Consider the following 13,955-nt stretch of genomic DNA (forward strand, 5'->3'; position numbering starts at 1 on the left):
TCTTAAGAAACATTTTTGACATTTCTTTTTTTTCACCAGAAAAACTTTTTCCCAAAAATGTTGAAAATGTGGACATCAGAAGTTTCACTGTGAAAATATATTTTTTCCCACATTTTCAAACTTTAAAACAGTTCAGTTTTGACCTGCAGGACGACACGAGGATTAAGAGCATAAAACTGTAAACCAGACGAGCCACAGCTGAAGCAGTGAACAGAAACTTCACCACAAGTCGGGTAAACTGAGTTCTAGTCTTCCAGTGGACTCACACTGACCTGTCGGATGGAGCTGCTCATCAGCAGGGACATCAATACGGATACACAATTTAACCACGTGGAAGAAGTAGAAGTTAAGGCCAAAACACATTCACAGTACAAAATAAGGACACTTCTAAGTGACCCCAAAACGTTTGAACGGTAGTGTATATATTTGGCTTTACCAGATACAAAGAAAGGATATGGACCACAGACTAGTTTTAGGCACCAGTTGCGGGGTCTGGTGGTTTGTCTCAAGTAGTAACAAACCACCGGGGCCAGGGCCGGGTAGGGCAGCGGCTCCTCATCCCTCTCTCCTTTTCCTACTGCATGGAACACCACGTCACACTGTTCTTCAGTGACGTTCAATGTCATATTCTAAAGTGGGGGAAAAAGAGGTAGAGACAGAAAGGGGTAAAATAAATAAATGAATGTCATATGAACACTTTTAGGTCTATTTGAGTATCAAAAGTATCAATAGTTAAAGTACCAATGGTACAGAAAAACTGTCACTGAGTGTGTCATTACTATATATATTAGATTTTAGGATGATTTCACTTTTTGCTGTTCAAGGTGGAGCTAATTTTATAAACTGCTATTTTTAAGTCAGTTTGTCATTTCTCTGTGGTCATCTGGGGTCAATTTGTGGTTATTTTGCATTTCTTTGTGATTGTTTTATGACTCGTCACCTGTTTGTGATAATTTATCATGGGCTTGTTTCACTGTGTGGTTATTTTGTGTCTCGTTGTATGCCATTTTCTAGCCCCTTTGTGTCTTTGTGGTCTTTGTGTGTGTCAGTTCGTTGATTCTCTGTGGTCATTATACTTCAATTTGTGTCACTTTTTTGTCATTTTGATTGTCTTTGTCATTGGTTTACGTTACTTTTACTGTCTCTTTTTTCATTATCAGCATGTTTGCGTGAAATACATCACTGGCCACAGTGGCATTTTTAATACATCAAGGTGAAAATGCACTTTAAGACGTAATAATACAAGTAATAGCGTAAAAAATTTATTCCTTGAGACAGTTACGTTTTGTATGACAAATTTTCAGAAATGGTATGGCTTAAATATGCAAATTAGGTATTATCTCACTAAAAACGTAAAATTTGCATTAATTTCCAGAACAGGAATTTAAAAATTGGATAAAGTTAATTATATCACCATATTATTTAACTACTGCTGTTTATCACTAAATAAATGAACTAAACAAATCATGTATAATGCCTAGCCATTGTTTTGACATTTTCACCAAAAAAACTAAAAAAAGACAAAAGTCATAAAGATTAAACTTTAAAGTTCTCTATTAAAACTGGTTAGTTCCTTTGTTTTTTATGATTGCTAATCTAGCTAATTAAGAAAAGTACAATGTAAGATGGCAAACATCCCACTTGTGGATCTAACTGCACAAGCCATCAAATCCAAGAAAGAGCCAATAACAGAGGCGCTCAAAAGAAATGTTAAAATCATAAATTTATAGAGGAAAAAAAAAATATATATATATACATATATATATATATATACACATATATATATATATATATATATATATATATATATATATATATATATATATATATATATATATATATATATATATATATATATATATATATGTATATATAAACTGTTCAGATACATATTCTTATATTCAAATCAGATAAAACCGCTTTAAAAGATCAAAAATATTCCAAAATGACACAGTGTAGTGTCTTTCACTTTTTGTTTGTATAGACGTAGTGAGAGACAGCTAGACAACGGGGTAGAAATAAGAATGAGTGCAAATCATACAGCACGGGGTTGCGAGCGGGAATCGAACACGGGCCTCAGCGCTGGGGACGTAGTACATGCGTGAGTGGATTAACCCGTTGAGCTATATGAACACACGTTATGTGCTTTTAAACGTGTATTCATACAATAGAAAGTCTAGGGGTAGGGTTAGGGTTACAGAGGAAGGTCCTGACAGTAGCAATGAACCAAAACATGGATATTAAATTTTACATATTTTCATAATTTAATATTAAGTCAAACTAGCCAAAAAATTCTTAAAATAAAGTTGGGGTTTTCCCGGTGGATGTTGGCCGTGCTATATAGAGCGGCCAACATCCAACGGGAAAACCGGGGATTAATTTCTCTTAATATTCGGCTGCTTCGTATGGACATTAAAAATAAAATTGTATACATATTATTTAACCCTATTTTTTTATTACAACTGTAAGGACCTTCCTCTGTAACCCTAACCCTACCCCTAGACATTCTATTGCATTTATACATGTTTTAAAGCACATAACATGTGTACCTATATAGCTCAACAGGTTAAGCCACTGACGTATGTACTAGATCTCCGACGCCGAGGCCCGGGTTCGATTCCCGCTCGCAATCCCGTGCTGTATGATTTGCCCTCATTCTTATTTCTACCCCATTGTCTAGCTGTCTCTCACTACGTCTATACAAACAAAAAGTGAAAGACACTACTAAACTTATTTAAATTGTTAAATGTTTGTTTACAAAATAACATCTTAAAGACAATGACACTTTTACTAGGAATTAAACACAATTTACTATGAAAACTTTAAATATACAATTACACATTAAAATCTAATACAAGTTCTTACAATTACAAACTACAACACTTTATCTAAACATTTAATATTGAAAATAATATTTTTACTCATCACATCCAAAAATACTTTTCACTCAACAATTACACATTAAAAAGACAAAACAGTTGTACATCTAATCTAATATTATAAAATCATGAAGAATGACAAAAGACCAAAACTAAACTTTTAAGATTAATCTCAAAACAGAAAAAAAATTGGAAAAACACCAGTGACACTTTTGAATATCTAATTACACAGAAGACACAATAACAAAATCCTGAAAAATAATAAATTTACATATCTTAAAACGTTTTCTATTCTGAAACAAAAACATCTGGTTGTTTCTTCAAACACTTCCTCTTTCAATGTTCTGGGTTGCACTATGAATTGATTTACTAATAACTCTTTTCTCAAAACTGCTTCCCTCATAAAGTCTACTAATAGTTGAAATCATTGATCAAACTAATGTTACCTTCTGATCACCACTAACTATACTTTTCAGTGAATACAATCAAAGTTTCTGGACCATTTCTAAATTGCACACAGGTGAACGTCTCACCAAAACTCAAATGGATACTCTAAATGTGAAATCAAGACTCATGTTCACAACTTTTAAGGCTTCGATTAAACATAAATTTCTAACTAACAGAGAAGTACTAAGACACTTTGCACATTTCAGTCCTCACACTATCTGACATTTCAAACTAACAGACAACTACACATGGAAATAGAAGACACGAGTCCTTGGACTATCTGAAGGTTCTAGTTTACACACAACTACTGTGAAACTTCAAAAATTTCAGCCCTCAGACTGTGTGAAAGCTCATCTCCTCAGGACTCAAGAGGTCTGTACACTTTGAAAATCTTGGAAATCAGGGTTCAACCCTCCAGCACAAAGCCGAAAGTCCAACCTCCTGACAAAAACTGTCGAGTCCAAACTCAAGTTAAAAATTAAAGCTGCAAGCAGCATTGGACGGGTCATCGCATCCTTGCTGGTCGGCGAATCCGCGCACGTCCACCAGGCGGCGCTGCGACCGAGAGTGCATGTCGGCCTATGGATGTGATGAGGGCTGGACTCTGATCACATGTGTAAAATTTCAGGCAGATTGGAGCATGTTTAGGGCAGTTACACAGCAGTTGATGTTTCATGGCGAAGCATCAAAATTCACGAGGCCGCCATGGCCACGCCCTAAGACTTAAGGTGAGCATTTTGATAACTTTTGATCACCCATGCCTGGAATACATCCTGGCCAAATTTCAGCTCTCTCGGTGTTACCCTGTTTGAGTTTATAGCTTTTGAAAATGTCTAAAAATGACCCAAAATTGTCAAAACATATGACATATAATTCAAAATGGCCGACTTCCTGTTGGGTTTTGGGCATGGGTGTCAATTACATTTTTGTGTGTCTTGACGAGTTACAGAAGTCTACCAAGTTTCATGATTCTAGCTAAAACGTACTGGCCGTAGTAACTGTTTGAAAATTTCCAGGTGGCGCTATGGAACCATTTTGCCACACACATATGCAGTTTCCCTAAAATATCAAATGGGTTGCCGGTCCAGATATGTGTGGTAATTTTGGCGAGCATTTGAGCATTTTTAACCTGTCAAAAAGTACTTTGTTTATTACGGCAATGATGCGTTGCCACGGCAACAGTGTTTTATGAATGTCAAAATCTTCACACTGTGGCATCGTCTCGGCGTAACCACTCAGCTGACCAATTTTCAAGATGATATGACAAAGTTTCCGGCAATGGTAGGTGCAAATGTAATGACAAATACTTCCTGTTGCCAATAGGTGGCGCTATGAGTATTTCCACATTTATGAGTGTGGATGTGTTCAGACCCGGACTGGTGTCCATCACATCAAGTTTGGTCCAGATTGGACCATTTCCAGCTGAGATATTAATAATTAAATTTTCATGGCGAGAAATCGAAATTCGCCACGCCGCCACAGACACGCCCCTTGACGACGAGCCACCATTTTCTCTGGGAATCATCATCAATGTGTTCTGGCTTATGTCACCAAATGTGAGGTGAATCTGATCAACGTGCTAAGAATAGTACATCAAAGTGTGAAAAATGTCAACTTCCTGTTACCACAAGGTGGCGCTATGACTGTGAATGTATATAACCGCATGGATATTGTCAGGGCTGGACATTGATCACACATGTAAAATTTCAGGCAGATTGGAGCATGTACAGCTGAGTTAGACACCACTTCCTGTTTCATGGCGAAGGATCCATTTTTTTGGGAGTCGCCATGGCCACGCCCTTTGAAATGAGATGAACATTTTGATAACATTTCATCAGGTCGCGTGTTTGCATATATTGGCCAAATTTGACATCTCTCGGACTTATCCCCGATGAGTTATTAATTTTAAAAAATTTACAGCTAATTCAAGATGGCCGACTTCCTGTTGGGTTTAGGGCGTGGCCATGATTGACTTTTTTGGGTTTCCTGATGTGCTGAATATGCCTGCAAAATTTTGTAGCTGTAGATGAAACACTTTGCCAGTTGGCCTAATGACCAAATTTTCAATTTTCCAGGGGGCGCTATGGAGCCATTTTCCCACACACATGCGCAACTCCCATAAAATATCAAATTTTTCGCCAGTCCTGATGAGCATGCCAAGTTTGACGCGTTTTGGGGTATGATAAGGCCGCCAAAAATGGCGATTTCCCAGCGGGCAAAGAATAATAATAATAATAATAATAATAATAATAATAATAATAATAATAATAATAATAATAATAATAATGATAATGATAATGATAATAATAATAATAATAATAATAATAATAATAATAATAATAATAAATAATTCCTTGCATTCCAATAGGGTTTTCGCACCATTCGGTGCTCGGACCCTAATAAATAATTGCTTGCATTCCAATAGGGTCTTCGCACCGTCGGTGCTCGGACCCTAATAAATAATTGCTTGCATTCCAATAGGGTCTTCGCACCGTCGGTGCTCGGACCCTAACTAGCGCCGCCACCGAAGGCTAGTTAACGGCTGCTATCATGTGGAGGTATGTATTCAAGGGTAAAACTTTAATACACAGCGATTTTAATAACGTCAGCCTGTCAGATTAGCCTGCATTAACCTAAAAAAAGACAAGTGTGGCAACTCTGACAGGCAAAGTGTCCATTAGTGTTCAAGAGCTAAATTGGCCGCTTATGCTAGCGCTGCTAATACTAGCTAACCCAAAAGAAAAACAACATTAAAGTTGCAGAAACACTTACCAGACAAAACCGCCTACTGGCTGTAGTCAGCTGAGACTAAGCATCTGTTTTGTGTCTTTCTCTGGCTCACTTGCATCTAATGTTTGAAAGTAAAGAGCAAATTCTCCTGATACATTCTGATGATCAATAAATGGTCAAAAATAAACACTTGATAAACAGCTTTTGACTGATTTTCAGCAGTTTTACATGAGCTGTAAAGTTATATTTTTAATGTTTGAGTGTGTAACGTTGTAGCTTTGAATACTGCATGTGGTGTCAGTGCATTTGTGATCTTGATTAGTATGATAATTGAATGTTATAAATAGGTCAGCTATTGCCAAGTAACAACTGATGGAGATCAATAAATACTTTTTTTAAGTCTTTGTGGTCATTTGGCATCATTTTCTGTCATTTTGTAAGTATTTTTGTCTCTTTGTGGTTGTTTTATTTCGCTTTGTCATCACTTTGTGGTCATTTTACATCAATTTGTGTCACTGTGTCACCTTGTGCCAGTTTTATATCACTTTGTGGTCATTTTGGGTCTTTTTGTAGCCATTCGAGCAGATGCAATGACACACTCTATTAGTTGCACTTGTTCTTAGTTATGATCACATCATGCTTCGGTGAGACTCAAATCATGGAGACAGCAAGCACATTTCCCTTTTGCATTCAGTTTTATTATTTCACTTCAGGTTAAAAAATGTAACAGTAGTTGTAACAGTATAGTGCAAAGAGGGATTTAGCAGGCTTACATTCAATCCCAAACAACCGACTCACCACAGGGAATAATCAGGGCCACATTCAGAGAGACGATGTAAAAAAACAACTACATGATTACCCAATCCCACCGTTATTCAGTTGGATCAAATTGTGTAGCACCTTTTCACAGTCATAACATGATCAGGAGACTCGTAGATGCAGAGGCGTTCATCGGGGCGAGTCAGGACAGGAACTGGGACATGAAGGTCACGGCCTGGTGAATGTCTTCTGTCAGCGGCTCCGGCAGTTGCAACACCACCGCTGTTAGGCTCTGAGTTATTTCTAATATCCTTCACAGAGAGCAGAACGGGGTTGTTATCAGACTGTCGCTGCATTAATCATCATCTCCTCTGACTTAACGTCGAGATTTGAACTCACCAGTTGATATAATGAGCAGCCAGCTGAGGTTCATGCCTGGAGCCTTCCTCTGCCACCAGAGATTGTTTCATCTGTTTGAAGTTGGCCTCAATATCCCTCTTTATTTCAGAGAAGACCTGAATTCCCCTGAAAGAGCTGATGACTTGCTGCAAAAAACAGACATTCAAAAGCACAATGTGAAGTTCAGAGGCATGAAAACACACAATTAAAAGAGAACACAGTTGAAAAGAAGGAAGCCGTAATTCATTCTCCTCACGTATATAACGGAGAGCTGGTGGGCGATGTACTTATGACTCCCAAGGTGCCTGATGTCCTCCTCCAGCTGTTGGCTCAGCACCAGGAGCTGGTTCAGTCTGGCAACGTGGAAGAAATATTCTGCAACCAGAAACATCAGCAGCAGTGTGACGAGAAAATCCTCTTCCAGAAAAAAAACACTGAAGAGCTCACATGCAATTGTAAGTAAAAGGAAAGAATTGCTTCAACAAATAGTCTTAAACTGAGTAAAAGTAGTAATACTTCAATGTAAAAATGCTTTAAAAACATCATTAATAGTGTTAATATATAAGAAGAATTTAATGTAACTGACAGTGAATATGGAGCCTATTTTAGATTCATTGGGTAGGTATATCTACAATAAAAGAAAAGCATTTTTCCCATAGAAGATAACATTAAATGAATGATAAATCCAGTGTAGACATTGTTAATGTGGTAAATGACTATTCTAGCTGGAAACGCCTGACTTTTAATGGAATATCTACATAGAGCAGGAGTACCCAACGTGGCCCGTGGGCCAAAACCAGCCCTCCAGAAGGTCCAGTCTGGCCCTCAAAGTGTAAAAATTCCAGAGAAGACATTAACTGCAGATTGTGAATTAGTAAAACTATAAATTTAAAATCATTTCTAGACCATGACAAGTTGTTTTGATGTTAAAGTAAAATACTAGATTGTTCTGTTGTCATTTTGTGTCTCATTTTTGTAATCTTTTGTCTTGTTTTTGTTGTTTTCTGTCTTTTTTGTCTGACTTTTGTCTCATATTTTTGTCATTTTGCGTTTCCTTTTTGTCTTGCTTCTGTTTTACTGTGTATTTTTTGTGTTTTTTTGCCTTGTTCCTTTTCTGTCATTTTTTGTCTTGTTTGTGTCCATTTTTTGGCGCTTTGTAACTTTTTTGTCGAATTTTTTTGTCTCTTTTATGTTTCGGTTTGTGTCGTTTGTCTCATTTTTATCCTTTTGTGTCTCATTTTTGTATTATTTTCTCTTTGTTGTTTTTTGTCAGATTTTTGTCAATTGTCTCACTTTTTTCCGTTTTGTGTTTCCTTTTTGTCTTGCTTGTGGTGTTAGTCTAATATTTTGTCATTTTATTTCTCGCTTTTGTCATTTTTTGTCACGTTTGTGTCATTTGTGTAATTAAAAAATCAACCAAAATCCAGTGAATTTCACTGGATTTTGGTTGATTTTTTTGTGAATGTTCTTAAGAAACATTTTTAACATTTTTTTTCCACCAAAAAAATGTTGAAAGATTTCCCAAAAATGTTGAAAATGTGGACATCAGAAGTTTCACTGTGAAAATATTTTTTTCCACATTTTCAAACTTTAAAACGGGTCAATTTTGACCCACATTTCAGAAAAATTGTCATAAAAAATGAAAGCTTATCGAAATGATGCCACAGTGAATGATACTCTTTTTTTTTTTGACTGGGCAGTGTATATTATTTCTTCTTCCTGATACAGAACGATGGGGATGAATAATGGTGAGTTTCTCTTACCGTCCATCGGCGGCCTCTCCAGCATGTCGACAGGACTGCCTTGAATGAGAAACACCTCAACACGAGGAAACATCGCCGACAGACCCACCAAGTCCAGGTAGTCCTGAGGAAACACAGGATACGGCACGTTAACAGCCACCATCTTATAGGGAAATATGGCGTGTGAAAAGCTCAGGTATTTTATGTAACGCCGTAAAAGTCCTGGTTTATTCTGACAGCACTGCCAGATGTGGTACCTCCAGCTGTGGCATAGGCTTTGGTAGATGTTCAAGGCACTGCAGCATCTGGTCAAGAATCTCCGATCCTTTAAGAAAATAGTGCAAAAAACCCAAACCATCAAACATATAGAAGCTGTCCAAGACTCATTTCGCCTTCAGATATTTTGTCGTACAAACCTTGAGTCTGGAAGGTGTCCGACTCCTCGGGGCTACAGCCCTGTCCTAACTGCTCCTGAAACTGAAACACAGCAGCAGAGGAGGAGCAACATCTGTACACAATGATGTAAAACAGCTGTAAACAGTGTGAAACCAGTTTATGTATGTGGGAATACCAAGCAGATGATCATGTTTACACTGTCTTTTAGTGCTGATGTAAATGAAAGGCCTCAGTTTGTGTCACTTTACGGCTATTTAAAGTCTCCTTGTACCCTTTTAATACACTTTGTGGTAACTTTGTTGTCTCTTTGTGGTTCATTTTACTTTAATTTGTCACTTTGTGGTCATTTTATGTCCATTTATGCCTTTTTGTGGTAATTTTTCATGAATTGGTGTGATTTTTGTGTTTATTTTGAGTCAGTTTCTGGTCATTTTGTGTCTCTCGTTTTTATCTTAGCTTGCATCAGTTTGTGTCACTTTACGGGTATTTACTGTCTCCTTGTACTCGTTTAATACACTTTGTGGTAGCTTTACATTACTTTGTTGTCACTTTGTGGACATTTTGCTTCCATTTGTGGACATTTTGCTTCAATTTATGGTCATTTTGTGTGTCCTATTGGTTGTTTCATTTTCTTTGCAGTCATTTTACATCAGTTTCATGTTACTTAGTGGTTATTTTGTGTGATTTCCTGGTCATTTTGTGGAACTTTATTCTTTTATGTCACTTTGTTGTTTCTCTGTTGTCATTGTGTGTCAGATATTTGTCATTTTGTGGTTTTGAGTCAACTCGTAGTGTCCTTTTGTGTCTCTTTGTTCTTGTTTTATGCCATTCTGTAGTCACTTTGCGTCTCTTTGTTGTCATTTTGTGTCAAATTATATCACATTGCATTAGCTTGTGGCACTTTGTGGTTATAATGTGTCTTGTTTTATGTCACTTTATTGTCTATTGGTGGTCATTTTGTGTCCATTTATGCTACTTTGTGGTAATTTTCATGAGTTTGCGTGACTTTGTGTTTAGTCTGAGTCAATTTCTGATCATTTTGTGTCAGATACTTGTCACTTTGTGGTTTTGAGTCAGTTTGTAGCGTGTTTCTGTGTCTCTTTGCAGCTGCCTGCCGGTTTACTGACAGATTTCCAGAAAGTCAAATTAAAGCAAACAAGTAGAACTATTTCCCAACGATGATGATGAAGTTAATTGTGTCGCAACAAATGTAGTCAAATGTTTATTTTGTTTGAAAGAAGTCAGAAGCAAAATACAGACGATGGGGAAATAGCAAATACAAGTCGCTGCTGTAAGTTTCTGCACATTAATTTGTACCTCGGTATATTTCTGGTTGTCTTCATACAACATGATCTATGGATGACGTTAACAGATGTACACTAATTAATAGGTAACTGACTGTCATAGGTACATTAGTTATTTATCCAAGACGCCTGTTTATTTGCTGGGATATTTAGTGTTTGATGGATGTTCAAATCACGGCAGCATCTGATCAAGAATCTCTGTCTGTGACCGATTGTGTGACTTTACGAGACAAATGTAGGCTTTGTCAGGAGCAGTTTTGTGATCACCCTACCTGCTGCATCTGTGCCCTGATGAGGAGGTCCAGCTGCCCGCAGAGACACAGCATCTCCAGGCCCACCTGCTCAGGACTCAGCTGGACGGGCATCAGAGGTCTCCTCACCTGTAACTCCACTGAAGCACACAGCAGCCACATCAGCAGCAGCATCCCATCATAGAGACCGTGAAACACCCGCACATGTCAGCCAGCCCACAGGTCCAAGGGAGGGTGGCTGATGAGGGCAGGAGGAGAGTCGTTGGATTGACTTAAAACAACACAAATGAAAACCACTCACCTTTAAAGGCTCCCTGGTAAACGCACAGCTGACGGAGCGGCTCTGATCTGCTCACTGCCATCTCTGAGAGAAGATCACACCTGTTCTCCTAATGTGGTTCCGCTGCTAAAAGCCATAGGAGGCACATGAACGCGCAGATAAGAAAATAGATGAGGCTCTGTTTATCTATTTGCTGTCTTAATCAGGCGCTGTGACGAAAACGAGGCTTCTTCATTTCTAATTTCCTCGCAGATGACGACGCTCCACGCAGCCGCACCGTCGATGCCTCCAAAGCGGCTGCGCGTCTCCTTGGTGTTTTACGGCAAAGTCTGGACCTCGTGGTGCATTCAAGTGCATCTCGTAAACTCAGCGATGTTTACTGGAATGGCTACCAAAGGTTTCTAAAACGGGGATAGTTGTGGACAGAACGAGATAAGAAGCTTTAGGAATCATTGCTTGACACTTTTCACCCTTTTCTGACATTTTATAGACCAAACAAGTAATCAATTAGTCCAGAAAATAATCAACCGAATAATCGACTCTAACGTAGAGTCAGTAACAGTACAGTTTCTGGTTTTTCAGTTTGTTTAAATGTCAAACACTGAGTAATTTTGAAAATATTTATTACATTTTTCAAATCTGTCACTATAAACCTGAATGGGAGGTTGTTATTATGATGGTTTTTTTTGTTTTGTTTTTTTAAAAATAAAAAGTACCTTTATTTATTATAAAAACACTGCAGTCAATCAAGTGAAAAAGCATCACCTGGGGATTTGTTCAACAAGAATATGGTTTGCTGACAACAATAAATCTGTATATGTATGGTGATATATAAAAATCTGCACATACAGCAATGAATATGTCTGTGTGTCACTTTTCTGCTCCAGTCAGAGGAGTTGAAAATGACCACAGAGGAACCTGGGAGAATACTCAGCAAGAGTATTTCTGGATTTTGCAGATGACAAATTTGATTTGGCTTTTTGATGGCATGTTTAAAAATGTGACTGCATGGCGATGCCTGCATATTGGTTCTGATTTTATTGTTAAATTATCAATAAATGGGTCAATATGTAATTGAGGGACCTTTGAAGTCAGTGGGATATATCTTGAATACATTTTTATTAAAAGTTAAAAAAAAAACTAATGTTTTTTAAGTTCATTATGATCATGTCTTTACAAATTCCATAATTATTTATTATGGAAACAATCATTTATTAATAAAAAATGACTGGATATCACTAAAATGTCAACTTAACCTTCCAAAATTAATAACAACCACCTTCTAATTAGCTGAACAATAATAAAATGGGATTATTCAGAAATAGTTTGGATTGTGTTCTTTTTATTAAGTTGAGATAATCATGACGGATATTTCTTTTTTGGCAATATATCAAATTTTAGATGGAAAATAACAGATTAAATCACTTTCAGTCAAGTGTCAGCAGGTTTACTACAATATCTTTATAAATAATTTAAATTTCAATTTTACTCAACTGTATATATAATATTTGGAAGAATCGTTGTCTAAAAATGCCATGTGGTGTTTGGTTATAGGTGTCCATATTGAGGCCTAAAAACAATCGATTTTTTTGTGAATGTTCTTAAAAAATAATTTTAATATTTCTTTTTTCCACCCAAAAAATGTTCAAAAGATTTCCCAAAAATGTTGAAAATGTGGACATCAGAAGTTCCACCGCGAAAACATTTTTTTTTTCCACATTTTCAACTTTAAAACGGGTCAATTTTGACCCACAGGACAACACGAGGGTTAAAAACACCATTCAGGCCTTTCCGGTATAAATTTGTCAGTTTACGAGATGTACCTGAATGCACCATGGAGCCCCTGTACTTTACCGTAAGAACTCAACTAGACACGCAACCGATCTCTCTGTTCTTTTTTTTTTTAAAGTGTAGATGGCGCGACTGCGTTTCTCCGACGCGTAAATGGCGTGAAGGCTGTTTATTAACTCCCAGAAGATCCATGTAGCTGCTGACATCCTGAGAAAAATCTAACATTGGTAAATGACTATTATAAAACTGATGCAATGCCCACGCCCTGTGCAACAGCAGCCTGAGATGTGCAGCACTGAACGCCCCTCCAGCCCCCACAGGACCTGCCTCACAATGATGTCATGTTTTAGGGATGAGGATGCAGACATGAAGCACAGGTGTTTCCAACAGATTTAACAGCAAACTACCAAACACACACTTTCTTGATCTTACAATAATTTAAACTAACACTCTACAGTATTCAGAACTAAATATTGCAACTACCAGCTGAAGTGTTCTCAATTTACTGATGAATTGTCTGGTCTGTATTGTAAAACATGTCGAAAGTATTAAGTTTACAGTCGCATCAAACGTAGAAGAAGCACGATGAGAAACAAAACGAGGAAATTGCTTTTAAAATTAGCTCCCTCATCATTTCTTACAATTATCCATTTGTCTAGTAATTGCTGGTCACTTATTTTATCTATAATCTGTAGAAATGTCTGATATTGGCTTTTTTTTTTTAACCAATAACCGATATGGTCCAACTCACTCTAATTGTAGGTAACATCACATATCTCCTGTGGTGGAGTTAACACATTATGCTTGATTTTATTGTGATGAATTCTCAAATGCCACAAAGCTTTCCAATGCATTATTTTATCGGTTTTCTTGATAGGCAAAAAAATAAATAAAAAAACTGAGATATTACATTTTTATGCCAATATTGGGCCAATAATATCGAACGTCCCTACTAATCTACAATAAAAGATTATAAA

At 37.1% G+C, this 13,955-nt stretch overlaps 1 protein-coding gene across 1 annotated transcript; it reads right to left on the reverse strand.

The window, feature by feature from the left end:
* Positions 1-6,718: 6,718 nt before the first annotated feature.
* On the reverse strand, positions 6,719-11,493 carry si:ch211-218d20.15 (uncharacterized). The gene is made up of 8 exons (XM_023288872.3): positions 11,209-11,493; positions 10,929-11,047; positions 9,373-9,433; positions 9,214-9,281; positions 8,978-9,080; positions 7,471-7,589; positions 7,215-7,360; positions 6,719-7,126 (listed from the first exon to the last, which is right to left on the reverse strand). Exons 1-8 carry the CDS (start codon positions 11,267-11,269, stop codon positions 7,018-7,020), a joined length of 786 nt encoding a protein of 261 aa, XP_023144640.1. The 5' UTR covers positions 11,270-11,493; the 3' UTR covers positions 6,719-7,017.
* Positions 11,494-13,955: the final 2,462 nt, after the last annotated feature.

This window comes from Amphiprion ocellaris, chromosome 11 (genome assembly GCF_022539595.1).
Source record: "Amphiprion ocellaris isolate individual 3 ecotype Okinawa chromosome 11, ASM2253959v1, whole genome shotgun sequence".
Taxonomy (NCBI): Eukaryota; Metazoa; Chordata; class Actinopteri; family Pomacentridae; genus Amphiprion; species Amphiprion ocellaris.